This window comes from Pogona vitticeps, chromosome 2 (assembly GCF_051106095.1).
Source record: "Pogona vitticeps strain Pit_001003342236 chromosome 2, PviZW2.1, whole genome shotgun sequence".
NCBI lineage: Eukaryota > Metazoa > Chordata > Lepidosauria > Squamata > Agamidae > Pogona > Pogona vitticeps.
The window spans coordinates 234177824-234200177 of record NC_135784.1 but is presented as its reverse complement, the minus strand read 5'-3'; the positions used below and the strand labels follow the sequence as shown (position 1 = coordinate 234200177).

At 39.3% G+C, this 22354-nt stretch overlaps 1 protein-coding gene across 1 annotated transcript in view; it reads right to left on the bottom strand.

The window, feature by feature from the left end:
• The window catches only part of GDA (guanine deaminase), a 54007-nt gene that overhangs the window by 15641 nt on the left and 16012 nt on the right, over nt 1–22354 (bottom strand). Inside the window, exons 3-10 of the mRNA XM_020798641.3 lie at nt 18194–18365; nt 15948–16035; nt 14468–14573; nt 8731–8758; nt 7131–7238; nt 4632–4739; nt 1982–2079; nt 769–836 (exon numbers count right to left, since the gene is read on the bottom strand). Coding sequence (XP_020654300.3) covers nt 769–836; nt 1982–2079; nt 4632–4739; nt 7131–7238; nt 8731–8758; nt 14468–14573; nt 15948–16035; nt 18194–18365 — 776 coding nt within the window. The remainder of the gene's footprint in view (nt 1–768; nt 837–1981; nt 2080–4631; nt 4740–7130; nt 7239–8730; nt 8759–14467; nt 14574–15947; nt 16036–18193; nt 18366–22354) is intronic.

Sequence of the window (22354 nt, the reverse complement as noted above, 5' to 3'; positions counted from 1 at the left end):
TCCTCATGCCTTTTTGTAGAGCTCAGTGAACTGTTTCAGTCATCCCAAAGCCTTTATTCAGATGTAAAGCCTGAAATCATTTAGGGCTCAAAGGTTGGCTAACAACCCCTATGCACACAGTGGTGCCGAATGTGCAAAGCTCTGCAGGGCTTCAAGATGGTGTGTGTGGGCATGAGAAGCAGGCCTTATCTGTATCCACACATCACTACTACCCTTTGACCTGTACAGACTATCAGGCTAATGTTTAAATGGGGTTGTGGGATGGTTTTGGATCTTAGACAGTTACTTAGTTTGAAAACACTAACTCAACAAATAGTCAACATCTTGAAACAGGGAAATCAGGTAACTCTTATTTCTGCATTTAATGCAGCGTCAAGTAATGTTACCAAGACTTTGTGATATATTTAACACTTTTCCCCCTCTTTTTACCAGAAGTATCAGTTATTCCAGGGTTGTACTTGGAAGTGGGCTGGGGAATGACAGCTGTATCAGCTAGATTCCAGAAACTATACTACCACGATGTTGGGGTAGAAGTGTATTATTCTGACAGTAGCTTTATCTTAAGGGGAAGGAAGGAAGAAAGAGACTCAATAGGGTATTATTTCCAGTTAATATCCTTTTATATTTTAAATATGTTAAAACTGCTGTTAAATAATCAAAATATGGAAGATGGTTGCTAGTTAGCAAATAGTTGCAGTTGCATATTATGTACATGTGTCTCTCAAAATAATGATTGATAAGGAACAGATGACAGTAAAGATTACTAACCTGTGCCAAGGCCAAGTTTCACATGGTGCTGGAGAACCTTTTTTGCATTAAAAAGCCCACTACATATACTGGGTTGAAAGTGAAGAAAAAGGGGAAAATGCATTTTTACCATTAGAAAAAAAAAATCAACATTAGAGACATTGTAACATTTTGCAAATAAAAGCCATTCCTAAAGTTCAAGTCAGCAGTGGATAAAAAGGGAATGAAAGAACTGTTACCAAGGTGATTAGGCTTATGCTATCTATACTCCTTTGACTCTGGAAACGTCTACACTGCCTGTAGATGCATCATGTAACAGCTTAGACCTGCAGGGCAACCAAGTGCATACACAACAGATGAGACTTCTGCATTTATGAAACACCGTACATAATATGTGTGGCCCACTTCCTGCCCAGTCCTTAATCCAGTCATGTCATCCATGGTGCTCTCCCATAGGACCTTCCAGAGCCTGTAAAAAGGGAAGGCTCTATGCCAAGGCATTCCTGCCATTACTAAACACATTCACTTTCTTAACATTTTGTTGAGATCAAAGATCCAGATCTGCATGCAAATGTCCAACTCTACACTCTCCATCCCTAGCAAACTCAGCAGTTTATCCCTGCTAAATCCTCTCCTAAGTTAAGATCTTGAACATCAATTTTTTTTCCAGTAAGACTGAATTTTTTTTCAGCCTTCACTCATACCACTGTTTGCTTTCTCCTTACCAGCAAATTTGCTGTCTTGTCTGTGCTAACTTTTCTTTATATCTTGAAACAATGAGGATTTCCAGGTATCAGCCTGGGATTTCTTGCCACCTTTGCCTTCATTTGGTACCAGATTTCTACTTCCATCAGTCACACCCGTCCACTCTCACCGCCTTCCTGTAGTTCTTCTACTCAGATATCCCAACTTTTGCTGTTGCCTGCCCATATCAAAGTTATCATAGAATCATAGAATAACTGAGTTGGAAAAGGCCTATACGGCTATCTAGTCCAACCCTCTGCTCAATGCAGGAATACAAATCAAAGCAGATCAGACAGATGGTTGTCTAAATCGCTTTTGAATGCCTCCAATGTTGGAGCACTCGCCATCTAAATCATCAGATGAAATGTACAGTGAAATTAGACGGCCTTAAAATGCAAGATGAAAGATATTGCTATCTGAAACACAGCTTTGAATAATATAATTTATTTATAATTTAAATATTACTTGTGAACTGTAATGTTTTACTTACGATATGTTTGAATTAGGGCAATGTACAATGGCAGCTCCTCTAAGATTTAACACATTAAGCTCTTCATCAGAAAGGTAGCAGCCGTGAGCCATTATGGTCTACAGGTTCAAAACAAAACAAAATGGTGCACTTGATCTTTTTCTGTCATTGACAGTTACTGCCAAAAAGTGTGCTGCTTATATACTGCTCCATAGTGGTTAAAGCACTCTCTGGGTGGTTTACAATTTAATTATGCAGTTTAAACATTGCCCCTCCCGCACCCAAACTGGATACCAACTTTACCAACTTCGGAAGGATGGAAGGCTGAGTGAAGCTTGAGCCAGCTACCTAGGATTAAACCTGGGTCATTAGCAGAGTTTGGTGGCAGTAGCACTGTACCACAAGGCTCATAGAACTACCTCTCCTTGTTCTTGAGAGAAAGTAAGAATCAAATATTGTTTTGTCAATTTAGGTTTTGCCTCAAATGTTGTTTTGGGCATCACTTGTGAAGGGAAACTTGTACCACACCATGACAGTGCTCACACTAGTTCATTAGAGTTCCAGGACATCAATATGTGATTCTTTCAAACAAAATAAATCCTATGTCTCTGCAGGTATATTTCCATGGGGTGGGGTGCAGTGAGAGAAGGCACCCTTTTCTGTTGCATATATAATTCAGATTTTTTTCTATTTCCTGTCCCAACTTCTTAAAAATTCAAGGTGAGTTGTAGCATCATAGCTCCATGAGTGGAGCGCTATGTGCTTCCTCCTCCCATTTCCAAGGTGCAGATATGTAAGCTAGAGGTTGCCCCATCTGAAGTAAAGTGGGAAAATGTGAAGAGCACATGGAATAGACTGTTTTGTGCAGTGTTGAGAGTAAGCAGAATATTGGGCATTATGCTGCATAAAGGGATTTTTAAATGAGTTTTTAAATCAAAGTATCCCCTGTTCTCAGATAATCAAGGAACATCTTCCTAGTATTCAGCATAAGAAGGCTCCACAATATGCCAACCTTGGAACTGTCAGTAGTAAACTCTGATCAGCAGCAACTTTATTTAGAAACATAGCATTTAATTTGAATCTCATTAACATTACTTATACCATGTAAACAAGGCACTAATTGGCACTAATTCAGCTAATAAAATGCTATGCAAATCTGAACATCCAAAGGGAGATTTTCAAAGGAAACTAGTCCTATTCCCTCAAGATTTGCAAAGTATTAGAAATGCTTTCCCAGTCTTTGAAAAATCTCTGTCACAAACCCTTTTTGACAATACATGCCTCTAAGTAAAGACTGCAGTAATATGAAAATTGCATTCACTAATGAAGTCATCATTAATGTCAGAGTGCTTTGGGTTAGGGAAGTAGTAAGAAAGAAAACTGTCTGAAATATCTTAGGATTTATAGTGAAATCAATTCAGTGCACACAAAAATCTTCCCTGCACTTGACATTTTGGGAGTTTTCTTAGAATCTTGGATGTACTGGAACTCTGTTAGATAGGACAGAATACAATTTTAAAATGAAGTGAATTCAGCAGAATAGGCAGAGGCTTCAAAAACAAAAAAGATCAGTAACTGTTTCAGTGAAGGAAAGCAGGCATTAATCATTCCATGTAAAAATGTACATTCACACAAATGTAAAAATCTATTATCAAAAATGTCAAGCTGAGTAATGGAAAATACTATAAATGATTTATGCACAAATCACTCATAGATCATAGTTTAAGTGTTTGTTTGTTTGTTTGTTAGATTTCTACCCACCCATCTAGACCTAGATCTAGTTTTAGTGTTAAGCAGCTTCTTGTATGAAGTATCCTAAGCTGAGGAGAGATTGTTTATATCTGTATAAATACTTGTGATAAATCTTAAAAAAAGAGTAGGCAGCTATGGCCCTTTAGATGTTTGTAGGCAAGAATACCTGTCTAGTCAATGATGAGGGCTTATGGAAGCTACAGACCAAAACATCTGGAGGGCCACCATTTTATCAGGAGTTGGAGGACGTTAAATATGTTTTGGATGGCAACACATAGTTTCACATGATGCAGTCTTATTAAGTGATGTTAAGAAGATCCAAATCTGGCCCAAAATGAGAAAAAAAACAAAAATCCCAGTTATGTCACAATTAAATGCCATGATGGGAGAACAGTAAGATATCAATGTACTTAATAAGCCTGCTTGAGGGGTTATGAAAGTGTATACAGTGGCAAGTGAGGAGGGGGAGCACCCTAGCTTTGCTCCTCTGCCTTTGCCCTCGGCACTTGGAGGGCAACAAGTGTGAACGGAAGAGAATCTGCCTATCTGACTTTAACATGAAAATTCAGGAAAACCAAGGGCCTGCCTGTGAAGAATGTTCTTGGAAAACAAAATATTTCTGCTTCAGACTCATCACCCTTCACAGGCCAGAGAGCGACAAAACTACAGGCAGAAGGGGCACAACAAAATGTTTCACTCTTTCTGTGTAGATAATAATACCTGAATATGGGTATATATAAATAATATGTTTGCCACCTTTTGCATTTGCCATATCCCAGATGCACTTTTTATCAATTACCAATCTGATCAATTACCACAGTTTATCTCAGCAGTACTTTCTACCCCTTGAACAAAGCACAGGACATTTCCAGATATACTCCTGACTACTAGTTTTATGTCGTTCTTTAAAATATCATACCTTGTTTGTAAGAAGTTTATTTTTATCATACAATTCAGTATAATGTTGATACGATGGAAACATTTTCTCCACAAGTTTGATCTCTTCTTCACTCTCACTTATGTGGCTCTGTGTGAATTTTTTTTAAAAAAAAAGAAGAAGAATGCAATAATCATCACTCTTGTGTATGCTTAGCTGAAACACCAAGAACAAGAGGAACAAAAGAAAACTCTCAAAAACAAACAACTGAGTAATGGTTTCAATCCAACTGAGTACTGTCATCTGGGTTGCTTATGCATTGCTCTTTCTGCATTCAATTTTTAGTATTAAAGAGGAATTGGTGAGATTCAGTCCAGTCTTGCTTTCCCTCCTGCAAAGCTAATCAGCGGGATATCAACATTTTAAAGAGTCACACCCAACACAACTGTAGACAATGTGAAGATATAAGTAAAAAATGTGGGGAAAGCAGTTAAGAACACAGAATAAAACACATTTGGCCACGTTGATTGCCAGGCAGCTTGTTTCATCAGCATGTTTCTGATCTAGTTTCAATCTTTAAAAAAAAACCCAACAACACAAGAACTCAACACAATGTTCCTGTTCAACATAATTTTGTGGATAAGAACAAAACATTTCATGTTCATGAGCAACACTATTTATAAAAAAACAGCACTAACAGTAATTAGGTGAAATATGAAGGCTTAGATGCAGGGACCTGTGATTTAAAGGACGAGTTTATTTTTCCTTGCCTGGCAACTTCACATATTCACAGAATAATGGTATCACGAACAAGAGGAACTATGCTGTTCTGTAGAAGATGGCACCACACAAGACCAAACAACAACAAAAACAAAAATACCTCAGTACCAGCAGTACTGTTATTGTCACACTGAGTTCAGTGACTGGTGAATCTGTAGGCTCTGCTTCACTACTGTGTAGTATGATACAATCACTCAGCACTGTGAGGTATCTGATTACTGTGTTCCCATATGTTGGAGGCTGTACTAATAAAACAGTGCTTCCAATTTTCATAAATATTTCCTACCTACTTAGCTCCCTATCCCCTCCCCAACAAAATAACTGCTTTTGAGGGTTGAGGAACCTTCTGGCACAGTACATTACAAAGGTGGGGGCCATGATGAATGTTGGATGTAGCATAGAGATGGGCATGAATTAAAAAAGCTAATTGCAAAATCCATCAATATTTGCTAATTGGTTGATTTGTATTGTTAGAAGTGATGCCCCCCAAACAAATATGAATCAATGAATTTGTTTGCAGTTTTCAGTTTGTCTAATTTTTTGGCTGTAAGACACCCCCCCCCCCAGGCACCTAAAGGCACTAAAAGCACAGAGACGATTTACCTGACTCTTCTCTAAAAGCTCTGAAAGTTTGGTGAAGTTTGAGTTTTGGATGTCTGAGTTATACATCCACAAAGAGGGCCCACCCAGGAAAGTCCCCCCTCAGGAACACCAACATTGCAGAGAAATTTCTCCCAACTCTTCTCTGCAATCCCTTCAAGTTTGGTGAAGACTGAGTTTTGGATACATCCACAATGGGTTCCCCCAGGAAAATGCCCTTTAGCAGCAGGCTTGGGGGAAATTTCAGCACTTCTGCAAGCCAGCTGCTAAAGGACATTTTCCTGGGGGGCACTTTGTAAGTGTATAACTCAGATGTTCAAAACCCAGACTTCACCAAACTTGCAGGACTTGTAGAGGAGAGTCAGAGGAAGCCTCTCTGTGATTTTGGTATCTCTTGGTATCTGGAAGGGGGCATTTTATAGGATTTTAAAGATGAGTCAACAAATCAATTCAATGATTAATCATAAAAATTCATAAATTTGTGAGTTGTCGACCTTGACAAATTACGAATTGCAACAAATCATCATTTTTTTTCAATTCATGCCCATCTGCAGTGTAGAAAGTGGAAGAGGCGTGAGTGCTCAAAATTACAAAGGTGCTGATTTAACCAAAATCTCATTAATTCAACAGGTCTACTCTAGCTGGAACTGACAAGTGAATTTAGACCAAAGTTTCACAAAATAAGTACTACTTTGATGGAAATGATATCTGCATCTGAAGAAAAAACTAAATAATCATTGCACATGTATCATGCAATTAAATAATAATCAACAATGGCTCTCATTCCTATTTCAAAGTATTTGACTTTACATTAAGACAAATGAACAACATTGTAATGCAAAATCTCAGGGAGATCATTCTGAAATTAACCATTTTGAACAGCAAGCTTTTTCAGTTTCCTATGTTTACACTGTGAAGTGAAAAGGGGCATTCTCAGAGAATTTCCAAGTCCTCTAGTTTTATCTGAAAGGTTATTCAATCTGAAGTTGGTCCTATGAATCTGAAGGAAATTTCACAGGGTATATCATTTCATTTATTACTGCAGATATTAATGCAGTGAGCTGAACAGGGTTTTCTTTGGGTTTTTTTTTTAAAGCTATTCAGTATCTGAAAACTGCTGGGTACATGAATTCTCACTGAATACAATCTGAGCTTACTTACCTGCACATGAATATCATGAGTCTCTGCCAGGTTACCAAGGCTACTAAGTAATTCCTCTGTACAGGCTGGTCCAAAACGTGGTGTTACTATGGGACGTACTCGTGGATACTGAAAATGTTCAAATATGAGAGATCACCATGCGTATTTGTGCACTGCAGCATACTAATCATGCAGATTTTACCTAGGGGTATGTATCATCATTATTTTTTTTAAAAGCAAGGGCTTTTTAAGGCCAGTATAGTTTGCTTTTTGGAAAACAAATATTCTGCTGTGATGAGATCACAGTATTCACATAATCAAAAAAGGCATCAATTAGGACAAACAAAGCATTTGCAGATTCAATTTTTAATGAATCATTATTTTCCAGAAAGGTGCTATTTAATTACCAAAAAGTCTGTCTGCTGATTCATGTCTGGCATAAAACTGATGTCTGTTAAAATGATTTTCTTTCATATATATGCACACAGATGATAGCCACAAGGGGGGAATATACACCGAATATGCAATTATCATGAAAACAAAGGGAATAAATGAGGGAGCATTCAATGTTTATTCAGAAGACACCGAATAGAACTAGTTTTGTATGCAGAAAGTAGCTCATTTGTCTACATGGGAAGTCTGTGAAATAGGTCACTCATACATTACAGGAAAAAAATATTTAAAAAATGTGCATAAATACAATTTTGTATCCATGATTAGTGTTTTGAAATAGAAGCAAAAATGATAATAGACTCTATTCTGCTGTTCAGCCAGAAACATGTGGGCATGGGACGCAGGGCCAGCTTTCAAGTTCAGCACTACACTTGCAGTCCATATTTTCCAGTATTTTAAGAAAACTGTTCAACAGAAGTAGGATCAAGAGTGGGGAACCTTTTTGACCTTGATGATTGAATTTAGAGAGGAAATCAGAGGCCACATTCCAACATGCGGTAGGGCCACAGGAAAATGGTGGGACCAAATTTTTGGTTAGAGGTGATTAGAATATACTGCAGAGGGGGCATGTGCCCCTCAGGGCATTTTTATGGCTGCTGATCACCTCAGAACCCTCCTACCCCAAGTGTTTATGGGGGGGGGGGAAAGGTGTTTAATAAACTTTGGAGGCCACCGGAAGGTCCTTAGGTGTAGCAGGTTTAGCTCTAGGGAGGTTGCAGAGTCTCCCAACTTTTCTCCTCACCTCTAATCCCAAATTAATTAATACCAAAGTGACCATCTGGGTACTTCTACGGTCTTCCCCAATGCAAATGTTTCTGACATTTTTGGACATTTCTCAGCCTGGTGCTGTTTGTTACAGGTTCTGAGGGTACAACGTTGGCCGCCAAAGTCTGGCTCCCCCCCCCCCCACTTTGTTTTTCCTGGAAGCTTGTGTTGCCTGTAGCTAAGCTTTTAGAGAGATCATTCAACCTTAAAGAAAAAAATAAACAAAAACAAATGAACAAACACCGTTGTTTGAATGCTTGAAAAATTCCAGATGGTAGAAATGGGAAACCCCAGAAGGCAACATTTTGACCATAAGAGGGGAAAGCTTCCTCCTTTGTGGCTTACACAGAATGCATAGGATGGTTGATTAATTGTTTTGGAAAATAAAATGAATTCTACTTACTTTTTTCCCCAATACTCCTCTAACAAACCTAAAAGGATTGGGGAGAGGTGTTAAAGAAGAATATTACTATTACATTTTAGTGGTTAGAAGCGGATACAACTACAGTTGGAGAAGGGGTAATAGAGAGAGATAGTTTTATGTAGGTTTGTACATATAATTCATACAGAAACAGATTCATGTATGGCTCACTTGAAAGTGATAGCTGTGTGAACACTGTTTTTTGTAGGTCAACAAGACTGCAAATGTATGCCAACTAATGATTTTGACTGCAAATCTACAGAAGCTGTCAGTAATAACAGTATACATATGGTCATTACTACACTAACTGTGACAACTAAATAGATAACATGTAAAATTCAGTAAAAGCATAATAATATACTAAAGTATCAGTATTTTTAAATGTAATTTTGCCTCTATGCAACCCCCCCCCCCGAAATGATAGTACTTTTCTTATAGTTCTATTTTAAGATGGCATTAACAGGCTTCATTCATAATACTTGGATATATTTGTACAGTGGTGCCCTGCATAGCGACGTTAATCCGTTCCAGGATTAATGTCGATATCCGGAAACATCGCTATACGGAATGTTAAACCCCATAGGAACGCATTAAACTCTGTTTAATGCATTCCTATGGGGCGAAAACTCACCGGTAAGCGAAGATTGCCCATCCAGCCGCCATTTTCGCCAACTCGCTAAGCGAGGGCAGGGCGCGAAAATGCTGCAGGCGGCCATTTTATTCTTCCGGCAGCCATGTTGGAACCGCCGATCAGCTGTTTTTGGAACATCGCAATGCGAAGATCGGTAAGCGAAACGCCCATTGGAATCATCGCAAGCTTTTCTTTTATTAAAAGAATATTGTTTTTGCATTCTTTCCTAATAATATTACTGATTTCAGTCCAGTTTTTCTGGTTTACTGTCAGACAAATTTGTAACGCAAATCTGTTCTTTATATAGACTATAAATTCATTCAAAATGTTATTTAAATTATATTTGACACCAGGATTCTTTTAGTGTTCTTTTTCAGTTTTAATTTAATTTTTCATGTTAACTATTTATTTATTACTTTTATATTTTTTATTCATTTATTCGGCTTTTACCACAGCCATCTAGATTCAAACGAATCTACTCTGGGTGGCTTACAGTCTGAGCAATATAAAACAAGAATTAAAACAGACAATAGGTGGGAGCAGGCGCTCTGTCAGGTATCAAGGTCCTAAACCGTTTAGGGCTTTATATGTAAGCATTAATACCTTGAAGTCAATGTGGAAACGAATGGGCAACCTATGTAAGGCCGCCAGAGTGGGGGAAATGTGATTTTTTTTCTCCCCAGTTAATAGTCTGGCAGCCGTATTCTAGACCATTTGTAGTTTGTGCATCAGTCTCAAGGGTAGCCCCATGTAGAGCGCATTACAGTAGTCTAATCTCAAGACTACGAGTGCATGGACCAGAGGGGTGAGTGCCCCAACATCAAGATAGGATTTGTTAAAGTATTTCTAACTTTAATTTATATTGTGCTCCTATTAGTGCTGCAGCACTACTCTGGGTGGTTCACATTAAAATACAAGCTCATAGTAAAATAGTGTAATAACAACCATGTAAGAATCTAACCACATAAAGGCAGAAGGCACCAGAGCAATGATGAAACTAAGAGAAAGATAAAACAGGAAAATAAAAATAACAGTAACTGGATAGAGATATAAGACCACCTCAACTGAAGTAGGGCCAGAGTGGAAAGCCTCCCTGAAGAGCCATGTCTTCAGTTGCCACTTGAATGTCAACAGGGAGGGTGCCAGGCAAAGCTGGTTCCACAAAGATTAAACCACCATGAAGAAGGCCCTACCTCTCATAGAAGATTTATGGGCCTTCCTTGGGGTGGCTACCTGGAGGAGCCTCATATATGATAATCTGGTGGGTCAGGCAGTTGGCACTGGCGAGAGATGCTTTGACAAGTAACATGGGTAACATGTGCCCAAACTGTGGAGAGCTTTATATGTGAGAGTCAGAACCTTGAACCTGATCCAGGACTCAACAGGTAACCAGTGAAGGCAAGCCACAACTGGGGTAATACGATCAAATCTGCTCGCACCGACCACTAGTCCGATTGCTGCATTCTGGGCTTGCTGAAGTATCCAGGTCAACTTCAAGGGAAGCCCCACATAGAAAACATTGCAGTAATCAATCCAGGGAATAACCAACACCTACACTAACGTCCTGAGGGAGTCATCGTCTAGGTAGGGGTGGAGTTGGGCAAACAGCCTAAACTAGTTAAAGGCCAATCTGGACACAGCTGCAACCTGGGAATCCCAGGAAAGAGCCGGGTTCAGAAGAATGCCCAACTTCTGGACTTGGTCCCTAAATGAGAGGACAACACCATCCCATCCAGTCTAGGGACAATTCCCTGCAATCTTTTGACAGATGCTCCCAGGAGCACAACCTCCTTCTTATCTGATTTCAATCTGAGCCTATTTGCGCAGGCCCATTCCAGTACCAAAGCCAGGCAATGCTCGAGCATCTATACAGCATCCACTGTAGAGGTGGTAAAGGAGAGATAGGGTTGTGTGTCATCAGCAAACTGGTGACACCTTACCCCAAATCTCCTGATGACCTCCCCCAGTGGTTTCACATAGATGTTAAACAGCATTGGGAGATACTGATGACTCTGCGGGACCCCACAAGTGAGGGTCCAGGGGGCCGACACATCGTTCCCAAGCTGCACTTCCTGGACACAGTTCTTGAGGAAGGATCAAAACCAGCACAGTGCTAGACCCCCAACCCCAATCTTAAAAGGTAATCCTGCAGTTTGACCAGTGTAATCTCTGTACCCTGCCATGACCTGAATCTGGACTGGAATGGATCAAGGTTTGTGGTCAGTATTAGAATCTGGTCTGGTCTTGTTTTGTCAGAGAGAAAGCAGCTTCTTCATCTACTATTTCCAATCATGTAATCTTTTTGTTTTTTATATTGGGTATTTAGTGTTATCCATGTTTATAGTTGTCTGTTCAATTACTGGAAGTATGTATTTGCATTAACACATGGTTACTTTCACACAGTTCTTTCAGTCATTCTTCTGCTTTGTTTCTGACCTCCTAAACCAAATTGCCCAACAATGTTTGGACTTGCATTGTCTTTTACTTCTGTATTTCAGTCACCTATGATTGATACCTTCTTCGGTATGCGATCAATTTTCTTACAGAAAAGCTTTCAATTTCTTCCTTTTCAGCATTTGTAATGGTAGAATAGACTTGATTTGTGGTTATGTTGACAGATTTTCCAAGCATGCTATTCAATCAGGTGTCATATTATAGCCCCTTACTGCCTGTACTACATCTTTTCTCAGTATTAGAGCCACACTGTTTCTTCTGATTTTGTCATTTCCAGGGTAAAACACTTTGTAACTGTCTGACTTAAAATCTCCCATTCCTATCCACTTTAGTTCTCTTGCACTATGCACTGCAATGTTTAAACATCCCTTTTCTCTTTTTGTGGTTTCTAGTTTAGCTTAGTTCATAGCTTGATTCATATTTGTTGGATATATTGCACCCCTATGATGCCTTTAAGAGGTTTGACTGGGAGGGACTTTTATGAATTGGGGTTGCTGGTGGTTAAGTGAGTAGCAGCCAATTCTCTCTCTCTCTACCTCAGAGTTTTTTTTTCCTATCTTTTCCCCAGTCGAAGTTCCTTTCATTTAGAGTTTGTCAGTTTGCAGTTACTGTTCAATTGTGTGGGTGATGGAGTCAGAAGTGAACAGTTAGAGTGAAGTGTTTTGTCAGGAATGTAACCAGTTGATTAACAATGAAATAAATTATATAGTTAAGCTCAGTAATAATGTAAAAGGTTAGCATTTCCAAAAATAAATATTTTGTTTTTGTATAAGAAGAGCTATCTGGAAACGGAAACATGTTATTCTTTCTAATTTACCAGAGTCTCTGAGTGAATGTTTTAAAACAAATAAGTGCCAGTTGAGTTAAACTAACAAATACGGAGTGGTCTACTAAGGGAGACTGTAGTTCAGCTTGCCCAATTTCATCACACCAAACTCTGCCACAAAACAAAACAAAAAAACCACCCCAACAATAATTCTCACATTTCATGTTCCACTTTCTTTTCACTTCTGTGCACATTGGCCAATAAACATCTTTAATTTCGATCCAGTTGTGCCATTAGTTGTCTGTAGCTGTCATTTGCTCTTCCCCATTAACTGGCTCAATGCCTTCTGACCCGAATACATTCCTTAACATGGTGAGGGAATTTGAGTGCATCATGGAAGCTGACAGCAACACCATCAGGAGGACAGACTTTATTACAAGTACAGACTTCTGCCAGGGTCAGAGTAAAACCTGAGACACCAGCCTAAAACGCAACCACACCCTTCAAGATTAAGGGTCACATCAGCAGAAGATAATGAATACTGTAATTCCAATGCTGATAGGGGTGGAGAAACTCCTGGAGGGCAGCACCTAGGCACCAGTGATAACTGAAGGTAATGCTGGCAGAGGATCTTTCACAGACAACAGCAGTGACCCTCAGTTTTGTTAGTACTCTGCAGCAGAAGTTAATGGTCAGCCACTTCTGACTACATATCTTACCTTGTAAACCCTGTGAAGGGACAATCCAAAATGAAACACTTTTAAATGGTTATAAAAACACCTATAATAGGATTTATTTTATTTATTTATTTATTTATTTTATTTCTATCCCGCCTATCTGATCATATTAGACCACTCTAGGCGGCTTACAGTAAAAACAACAATGTAATTTTAAGACTTTATAGCAGAAACGTAAATAAAAAAAAAAAAGAACAGAATAAGAAAAAAAAGATCATCAAGGGTTTTCTGTTGGGAAGGCCCGCCTATACATCAATGTTTTTAGTTGTTTCTTAAAAATGCCCAGCGAGGGAGCCGCGCGAATCTCAGGGGGCAAGTTGTTCCAAAGGCGAGGAGCCACCGCCGAGAAGGCCCGGTTTCTGGTCTTTTCCTTTCGGGCCTCTCTCGGCGTTAGGCTCCTCAGCCTTATCTCCTGGCTCGCGCGAGTGACACAGGTCGATCTAGGTGGGAGAAGGCGTTCCGCCAAGTATCGAGGTCTTAAACCGTTTAGGGCTTTGTAAGTAAGCGTTAACACTTTGAAATCAATGCGGAATCAGATGGGCAGCCAATGCAATGCAGCCAGAGTGGGGGAGATATGTTGGTATCTTCTCAGCCTACTGAGTAGTCTGGCCGCCGCATTCTGCACCACCTGTAGTTTCCGCAGCAATCTCAAAGGTAGCCCCACGTAGAGTGCATTACAGTGGTCTAATCTCGAGACTACAAGCGCATGCACCAGAGTGGTGAGAGACCCCACATCAAGGTAGGGCCGCAGCTGGGCTATCCGCCTGAGATGGAAAAAAGCGGAACGGACCACGGACCCCACCTGGGTCTCCATGGTGAGCGCCGGGTCAAGATGGACACCCAAGCTACGGACCCCATCCCTGGCGGGCAGGGTCACCCCCTCAAAAATGATATAAACCAGGATGATCAAATTATGTGCTTATGTTAGGACAAAAACAGTCCTTGTCTTTCATGAAGCCTTAATTTTAACATCACAATCCTACCAATATCCTAAAGATAGGCCAGTGCCATACAGAGTTTCCAGTGAATGGAAAGGCCAACCATTGTAGTTGTGTGGTTCATCTCATTCATTTCTTTGAAGGGAAAAAAACAACCCTGCTCATTTGTACAAGAACGAACACCATTTTTTACCTTTCGGTTTCCTTGACAGATTCTTCAGTGGTCTCCTTATAGTCTGGAAAACATGTGTTCTGATCCATACAAACCTTACCCACAAAGGCTCTCTGGCCAAATTTATCTGCAGAGGAAAAAAAGAGAACAAAATTCAAAAGAATGTAGTTTTCTATATATAGCTGTTTTGGGTCCTTTTAAGGAGAAAGGTGGGATTAAAATATTCTAAACAAACAAACAAACAAATAATACATAAATAATCTGTCTGCCTGCCTGCCTACCTGTTAACAAGCCTTTCTTCTGGAAACAGACAAATAATTCTGTCCTTTTAAGCATGAATTCATCCTTACAGTACAGATATCCACTAGGGATACAAGCTATATAATGAGGAATACCACCTCTGTATGGTCATGATCCATATGATCCATTAGATGTATGGCCAGTTGTCCATACCATTTATGTGCATTTAACAACATTGACACAACTCTCCCTTTGACTCTATAGTGTTACAGTCATGTAGAATCAGGCAAAAATATAGTAATAGTTGCTAGTCAGATCTTGGAAAAATGCATTTCTTGGACTGCAATTCTCAGAAGCATCCTTTTGGCTGGGGGATTCTGAGATTAGCTGTCAACCAAGGAAAGCAACTCTTCCAAGCCCAGTGAAGGTCATGTGCTTAGACAGATTTTAAGCAAGGATTAGATAAAATTCATGGAGGACAACACTGTCAATGGCTATTAGCCAAAATATCTACAGTATGTGGACAGTTCAATCTGCTAAGGGTGGACAGTATGAAACGGCTGCCTCCTGCTTCCCTCTTGCTTACAAGATTCCTGGAGAAATCTAACTGATCAGCCATTGCTAGAGAAAGATTACAGAGTTCAGTTCTGCTTAGTTGGTCCAGAAACATTGTTTTTATGCTATTAACCATGTGGAAATTCAATTAAAGAGATTATGAGGAACATTGGGTTGGGGATGAGAATCTGTCGTTCTAATACAGTTCTTCGGAGCAGCCTGAATCATACATAAAGCTCTTGTATACTTTTTATTCCCTTCAAGGGCAGAGTTCATCTGTAGGATGCTAGTACAAAGCACAGAATAGGACTTTTTAAATTATCTTCCAATCTGTACTACATTGGTCAGAGTCATAGACACAAAACATATATATCTTCATAAATCATTCTATGGAAGGGGACCTTATAGCTGAAATGGTTTCAGCTAACAATACGACTTCTCAGAAGTTTTCTAGAAGACAAACAAAAAAAACAATAAGCTGTCAAGACTATTCTGACTTCTAGTGACTTGTTCCAGGGTTTTCTGTCTATAACGTACTCAGACATGATTTGCCAATCTCTTCTTCTGCTGGCATTCTGGAACTGTGCAACTTGTCTAAGGCCACCCAAAGTGACTCTTCTTCCAGGAGCCACAGTGGGCAATCAAACTCTCAACCTCTAGCTACAACTCACTGAACTATCCAGGCAAAAGTGCTTCTTACATTTACCTATAATATCAGCAAGAAGCAAAGAGGCATCTGTGTGAATTGTTGCAAAGTAGCAGGCTGTAGTTGTGCCATTCTTGAGTGTTCGCCGCTGTAAAAAAATGTAAGGTTTTGTTATCTGCAGAAATAGTGACAGAATGAACAGTGGTAGACAGCAGTCTTTTGGTCAAGTGTCATGATAGGTTAAGCAGGTTTTGATTGATTGATTGATTGATTGATTGATTGATTGATTGATTGATTGATTGATTGATTGATTGATTGATTGATTGATTGGTTGATTGATTGATTGATTGATTAATTCGATTCGATTCGATTCGATTCGATTCGATTTGTATCCCACTCATCTGGTCTGGTTGACCACTCTGGGTGGCTTCCAATAAAAGTATTTGTCATAAAACATACAAATATTACAGTCAATTAAAACACATACAAAAATAGAACAATAAGGAAAGGGGAAAAGAAGAGAGAGAGAGTTAAATATTGACAGGAGGGAAGGCCTGAACATATAACCATGTTTTTGTACTCTAAAAACACTTAATGATTGCAAAACCCTGTGACCAAAAGCAAGAATCAGGAAAAAAAGAATAAAATTACTCTTTACCTTTGTTTGGTATTTTAAAACACACCTCTAGTGCATTGCTCAAGTGCTTGTTTTGACACATACCTGCCCCTTTTAAGGAATATAAAAGGCTGATCTTTAGAACTACAGAGAGAAGTGGAGTTATGGAACTAGGAAGAGTCAGGCCACAGCCATAGGAGCCAAATGTTGCCTTCCTATCCCCCACTGAGATGGTATCATGAGCCTTAGTCTGTCACTCTATCCACTATACCATAGTGGGTTTCTCGAATTCCATAACAGGCTTTTATAATTTTGCTTTCCTGACTTCTTTTTGACTTTTTTCAAATTGTTTTCAAATATTTTTTAAAAAAATTTGCTTGGAAAATCCTGTTTTTTGGGGGGGGTGTATGTGTGTGCGTGTGCGTGAAATTGGAACTCTCAAAATAAAAAATATATAAAAAATACTGGAGACACTTTTATATAGATAGTTACTGAATGAGATGAACCAGTGGTGTGGGGCATGTTACATCAAAGCCTGACATTTCATGAAACACTCTGCCAAATACTGTCTGATAAACAGCAGGTTTGCTTAACTTTACTTTCCTATTTCTTCTCTAGTAAATGTATAACAACTTGGTCATAGTTGTTACCCATTCATATGCCTCAGAACTAACTTATAAAAATACTGGTACCTAACAGCAGTATTTTCACTGTACAATTTTACTCAGTAATTACAGTCGTGCCCTGCTGGACTATTACCCCACTCTATGACAAATCCACTTAACGTTGAAGTTTTTGTGATTGCTTTTGCGATCGCAAAACGATGGTTTAAATAGTTTTTTTTTTGTTTCACGATGATCAGTTCCCTACTTCGGGAACTGATTTTCGCTTTACGACGATCAGCAAACAGCTAATCGTCGGGTTTCAAAATGGCCGCCGGCTGAAGAAAATGGCCCCTGCTATTTTTAGGACTGATTTTTCGCTTAAAAGGCACCAGAAAATGACCACCATATGGAGGATCTTCGCTGGACAAGCAGGTATTCAGCCCATTGGAATGCACTCAACGGTTTTCAATGTGTTTCAATGGGATTTTTTATTTCGTTTGATGACGTTTTCACTCTACAGCGATTTCGCTGGAACGAATTAACATCGTCAAGCGAGGCACCACTGTAATCTTATTGAGATCAGCAGACTTGCTCCCAGGTATGTGTATTTAGGATCTCAGCTCTAGTGCCTTATGCTTCATTTTAATCTGGCTATTGACTTTAACAATTTGAGCTTGGTGATACATTAAACAGTGAGTTTAGAGCAGATCTTGGAAAGATAGTTTTAGCTCTGATTCCCTGTATTATCAGCAGTTGAATTACCATTTTATTGCTGCTGCATTATGGATGGCTTCAGCACGTGATTCTTTTCGTTCTTCTTAAAATTAATTTTTCCAAGTTCTACTTGAATCATTACATAATTCAACTGGTAATATTTTATCCACAAATTGTTCATCACTCAACTGAATTGCAACAACTGGAAAAAATAAAGGTTCTTCAAATATTTTTCTTGGAATGTCCATCAGGAGCTCTCAAGAGGGTTAGAGAATCATTAAATGGGATTCATTAAACTCAGCAAGCATCTCCCAAATAATATTGCTTGCAAAAATTCGAACTACCATAACAGTAGGGAGAAATTTACTTACCACAGCTCTAGTGTACACTTCTTCAGCAAAGTCAATATCTTTGAATTTGTTCTCTGTTGGGTAAGTATATGTCTTCAACCACTGCAAAAGAGGCAAGTCTAGTCGTGTTCCTGCAGAAGAGTACTGTGGAGCATGGATATGTGCGTCAACCAAACCTGGCATGAAGAATTCACTGGGGAAGAAAAGTAAGAAGAAAAACAAAGATCAGCTTTTAAATGCATACTACCAGTCCTGCATTTTAATGGTATGCTTGTAAAACAATAGTCAGATAGAGAGCATAATAAAACATTAAAACTCACTGCAGAATCCAAATAAATTACGAACCCAAAGCACATGCCTACTCTGAAGGTTGAAAATTGTACCTTGAATTATGCTTGAAAACATACAGGGCTAAATACCATGCAAGCTGTATCTAGATTAGCATCTGAAATCAAATGTGACTTAATTTAATTGTGACTAAGAATTCCCAGCCATTTCAGTGGATCCTAGGTAGGATTAACATTAGATTTAATTTGTAGCCACTTCATCTGCTTAAGAACTGGTGTGATGTGTTCCATCTAACTGCTCCCAATCAACTGTTGCTTTTGGATGCAGGAAGTCTTCTAAGTAGTCTTCAAAGGCAGCTCCCCATATAATGTAGTGCAGTTGTCTAATCTGGAAGTTATCAGAGCATTGCTAATAGTGTTCAGGCTACCTCTGTCTACCTCTGTCTACCAGAGGCACCACAATGTTCCTCTGTATGTAAAATACCAGTGTGATGTTGTTGTGTGTATATATAAAGTACAGTGGCATCCCGCATAACGAGTGATTCATTTAACGATGAATCCGCATAGCGATTGAACTTTTGCGATTGCATAATGATATTTTTAATGGAAAAACATCGCTTTGCGATGATCGGTAAGCATTTCGCGTAGCTGTGGGACCAGCTCTTTGTCCTTTTCAAGAAATTAGGTGATTATGGTGTATTTTTGTTGTTGTTGTTGTGGGTGTATTGTTGTGATAAGGGGGAGAGATGATCTGTCACTGTGATTGATGGGTGTCATTAGCTAGTCTTTTGTGTGCAGTGATCACTGGTCCTTGTGGCTCAGTAGAGTTCATTGACCTTTTTGCAGGCTGTATTTTTCAGTGCTGGGAGCCAGGCTTTCTTCTTTTTAGTTGAAACTGTGCTGGTGTTTGTGGATTTCAATGGCTTCTCTGTGTAGTCTAACATAATGAGTGCTGGTGTTGTCCAGTACGTCTGTATTTTGAAACTGGATTTCATGTCCAGCTTGTTTCAAGGCATGTCCAGCTGCTGATGATTTTTCTGGTTGTTGTAGTCTGCAGCGTCTTTCATGTTCTTTGATTCTGGTGTGGATGCTGTGTTTTGTGGTCCCAATATATACCTGGCCCCAACTGCAAGGTATCCAGTGTACTCCTGCAGTGGTGAGGGGATCCCTTTTATCCTTTGCTGACTGCAACATTTGTTGTATTTTTGTGGTGGGCCTGAATCCCCTCGGGGGATTACGACGCAGGGAAGCCATTGAAATCCACAAACACCAGCACAGTTTCAACAAAAAAGAAGAAAGTCTAAAACTCAACAAAGCCTTGCTCCCAGCACTGAAAAATACAGCCTGCAAAAAGGTCAACTAACTCTTCTCAGCCACAAGGACCTGTGATCACTGCACACAAAAGACTAGCTAATGACACCCATCAATCACAGTGACAGATCATCTCCCCCCTTATCACACCAATACACCCATAAGAACAACAACAACAAAACACCATAATAACCCAATACCCTGAAAAGGACAAAGAGCTGATCCCACAGCTACAAATACTCAACTATCCCACACACTACACCAGAACACAGAAAGACTTCTAAGTCCTGTCCTCTGAAGATGCCGGCCACAGAGACTGGAGAAATGTTAGGAAGAAGAACCTCCAGAACATGGCCAACAAGCCTGGAAAACCTACAACAACCATCAGATTCAGGATATATCTGCATCACCAATGAGTAGTTAAAGAGTCAGAGGTGAAACATCATAGATGTAGGTGAAGAATATTCAAATAAGAGTACTTTATTTCCAGCCTGAGTTGAACTCTAGTCTCTCTATCACAGCTATTGCAGCTCCCAGGTGTGCCTGGAGCTCAGTCACCCATAGTGCTTTTCGGAATGGAAGAGAGAATTCATAGAGCTCCTTGTGAGGTTATACTCATAATTTTCAACATTTCCCTGGATAAATTTAATGCATCATTTGCTTGAAGTTACTTGTTTCTAGGGCTTACATAACCCTGATTAAGCTCTCTGGGGGATGCCTACCTACATATGCTGCTGTCCCACACTTCCTATATTCTTCTCAGCATTTAGTCAGTTATAATCTATGATTCATGATTATCCTGGCAACTATTCAAGCCTTTTTCATGACTGTATTAATTCTGCAGCAGCCCAACAATAAACCAAGTCTCTCTTTTATTAAGGGATTTACTAAGATTTGCTTTCTGTGAATATTCATATTAGTAAATTTTGATAATCATAACATTTGAAGGAAACATTCCTGCACTAGCTACAAACATGACTGTGTCAATATTCATTATTTCATTTACAGTAACTAATCAGCTTAGGGTCCCCTGCGTGTGAATGCGTTACTAGGTTTCAGCAATGTGAAATACACACAGATTTCTCTCACACACTGAAACCTACCCTCTTTTGTAGTGCACAAAGAAATAGAGGAGAAAAAAAGACACCAAGCAGCTCCACCAATTTCCTGCTATGCAAGAGAACCAACACTTACTGACTCAGCTGGAGGTTGCAGCCAACCTGTTCTAGCAACGCCTTTTAGATACAAACCAATAAAATTGAATTACAATGTTTTTGCAGTGTTGAAAGAACATTTGATCCTCAGCACACACCAAAAACATTTTATTTTGATAGCAAGGCCTACAACCTACAGCTGCAGTCCCTTTTTTGTGAAGGAAATTCACTGAGTTACATTTCTTGTAAGAGAGACATCACCATCAAGACATACCAGAAAGCTGAAGTATTTTTATGATGGTGAATCTCTAGGTACCCATGTACACTAATGACACTGTGAGGCATACACTGGTGAAGGGCTTATCAAGAGCAGAAAGCTATGTTCACAGAACCAGTGGATCCAATACAGTGGACCCTTGACTTACAGACGGCTTGACTTACAGACTTTTTGAGTTACAGACTTCTCTGGCCGCAAAATTTAGGTTTGACTTGCAGACTGAGATTTGACTTACAGACCAGAAAAAAACCAAAATGGAACAAAAACAGCCTGTTACGGGATTAATCGGTTTTCAATGCACTGTAGGTCAATGGAGACTTGACTTACAGACTTTTTGACTTGAGAACCGCCTTCCAATACGGATTAAGTTCTCAAGTCAAGACCCCACTGTATATGACTGAACTAGTTATACGTTGTTCTGGCATTCCAGTCTGTTTGTATGTTTCAACAAGGTATATGTTAGGAGTGCAACACCTAAGCCATTCAACGTGGTATGTGCAGATATTAAAAGCGATGTAGGCTTCCACCTGACATGAAGCAGCCCAAATGCAGGCTTACCACTATAGTAACCACTAAAGTGATGAGCCTGCATTTGGGCTGTTCCGTGTATGCCTGTCTCTGGAATCTGGTTGCTGTCTTTCATATAAGTAAACTCTGTTCAGAAGAGAAATCATAATGTCAAAAATAAAGAATTATTGATGCAATCAAAGCTACATCTCCTATACTTTTAATTAAAGTACAACAAATAGATCTGTTTCCATATTAATTGATCAGAAGAAACATACAGTTGCAAAAACCTAGACTTTCTTGGCATGTAATTGCCCCATGCTTCTGCATGAATTGACATCCTGTCCAGGTGCAAGACAACTGGTTAGTGACATCACCAGCCCATTGGTCAAATGGGGTGTAAGCACCTCACTCCACTATTTCATGGTGCAGCAGCACCATCATCATGATGGCCTTGGGCTCAGAACTGTGAGCTCGAGTTCAGATATCAACTTAAACATGAATTCATAGTGCAATCTTACATTATCTATCATCTATCTATCTATCTATCTATCTATCTATCTATCTATCTATCTATCTATCTATCTATCTATCTATCTATCTATCTATCTATCTATCTATCTATCTATCTATCTATCTATCTATC